Genomic DNA, 2039 nt, shown 5'->3' with positions numbered 1-2039 from the left:
TATAGTTAGTAGAATGTCTAAAGTGGACTATCAAAATAAAGTGTACCCAAAGATTATTTTATTGCACTTTTCTTTCTGTACTAAACATGTCATAAAGCAATGAGCTCTCCTTCCTTCTTTGCAGGAAATCACCAAACCTCTGCCCTTCCACCAAATCTCTCTGGATGCTCTGGAGGAGAACGACAGCATCGACCACGACCTGCAGAGCTACATCCTTCAGCGCATCCACAGCAGCGCAGAGATCCAGAACAACATCTCCCTCAACGGCAAGATGGACAACACCAGCTTCGGCAAGCTCAGCTCCCACCTCAAGGCCCTCAGCCAGGGCTCCTTGCTCTACCTGAAGCTCACCTTTGACCTGATCGAGCGCGGCTATCTGGTGCTCAAGAGCTCCAACTACAAGGTGGTGCCGGTCAGTCTAGCCGAGGTCTACCTCCTGCAGTGTAACATGCGCTTCCCCACGCAGTCGTCCTTCGACAGAGCCCTGCCGCTGCTCAACGTGGCTCTGGCTTCGCTGCATCCGCTCACCGATGAGCAGATCTACCAGGCCATCAACAGCGGCTCGGTGAAGGGAACGCTGGAGTGGGACGACTTCCAGCAGAGGATGGAGAACCTGTCGGTGTTCCTGGTCAGGAGACGGGATGGGACTCGCATGTTTGTGCACCCGTCCTTCAGAGAGTGGCTCATATGGAGAGAAGAGGGAGAGAAGACCAAGTTCCTCTGCGATCTCAGGTCTGACAGAAAGCACTGGAACACCAGCAAAAACGGGCTTTGTGTAGAGAAACAGAACAAACCAACAAACTCTTCTGTTTACGACAGCCTAAAACGGTTTGATGGTCATTTTTGGGGACCTAGAGTAACTAAACCATCTAAAAACCAGCAAACCAGCATTTTTAAAGTCAAATATGTGTCCCTGGAGCACAAAAGCAGTGTTGAGTCGCTGGGGGATATTTGTAGCAATAGCCAACAATACATTGTATGGGTCACAATTATACATTCTTTGTAAGGATATTAAGTAAATATCCATGAATGTATTTTGTACATTTCCTACCGTAAGTATATAAAAACTGAATGTTTGATTAGTAATATGCATTGCTAAGAACTTCATTTGAACAACTTTAAAGATGATTTTCTCAATATTTAGATTTTTTTGCACCCTCAGATTCCAGATTTTCAAATATTGTCCTCTCCTAACAAACCATACATCAATGGAAAGATTATTTATTGTATAAATCTCTATTTCTCCTTATGACTGGTTTTGTGCTCCAGGGTAACATTTAATACCTGCACTAATAAATCACTGTATGAAAAAATATTTTTATTGAATTAAACAGACACACATTCAGCTGTAAAACAGGATAACTGCAAGTTTAAATACTCAAGACATGTTTTATTTAATATGTACATTTGTATGTATAAAAATTGGTTTATGCACTAACATGTCAATAAATATGAAATAGAGTTCGATCGAAATTGATAAAATAATAAAGTGCTTAGAGAGAAATATATTGTGCTGAAATGTGCCTGAACTAATGAAATCTATATACTGAATAAATATCAATAAAAAATCATTTCTTAAAATAAAACATATTTAAAAAATCTTAAACTTATTTTGGTAACACTTTACATAGAGCCTTTACATATAATGCATTATAAAATTAGTTTTAAAGCATTAATTATGCCTTGTAATGCACATTATAATGAATTGTACAGTCTCATGAATCATTTTAACCAGTTAATACATAATAACACTTATCAATTCACTGTTACACTATGCATTTTAAATATGGTTATAATTATTTACAACAAGATATAATGTATTACAACGCACATTATGAAAAATTATAATGCATTATACCCTGTAATAACCCTTTATAATGCATTATACAAAAAGGCTTTGAGCAAAGTGCTACTCATATTTTATTTCAGCTAGTCATCAACATTTCTCATTTTCATCTAGTTTAAGTTACTAAAATAACTAAAATAAAAAAATTAAAATATTTAGACCTGTTAGAAAATGACAAAAACAACAAAATTAC

At 37.3% G+C, this 2039-nt stretch overlaps 1 protein-coding gene across 1 annotated transcript in view; it reads left to right on the top strand.

Moving 5' to 3' along the window:
- The window catches only part of LOC107578465 (protein TANC2-like), a gene marked incomplete at both ends in the record, with an annotated part of 2490 nt that extends 1662 nt beyond the window's left edge, over positions 1–828 (top strand). The window contains one exon of the mRNA XM_016264418.1: positions 125–828. Coding sequence (XP_016119904.1) covers positions 125–828 — 704 coding nt within the window. The remainder of the gene's footprint in view (positions 1–124) is intronic.
- Positions 829–2039: the final 1211 nt, after the last annotated feature.

Source organism: Sinocyclocheilus grahami, unplaced genomic scaffold, assembly GCF_001515645.1.
Source record: "Sinocyclocheilus grahami isolate Dianchi unplaced genomic scaffold, SAMN03320097.WGS_v1.1 scaffold10389.1, whole genome shotgun sequence".
NCBI lineage: Eukaryota > Metazoa > Chordata > Actinopteri > Cypriniformes > Cyprinidae > Sinocyclocheilus > Sinocyclocheilus grahami.
The sequence above is the reverse complement of the archived record's forward strand: the minus strand, read 5'-3'. Positions and strand labels throughout refer to the sequence as shown.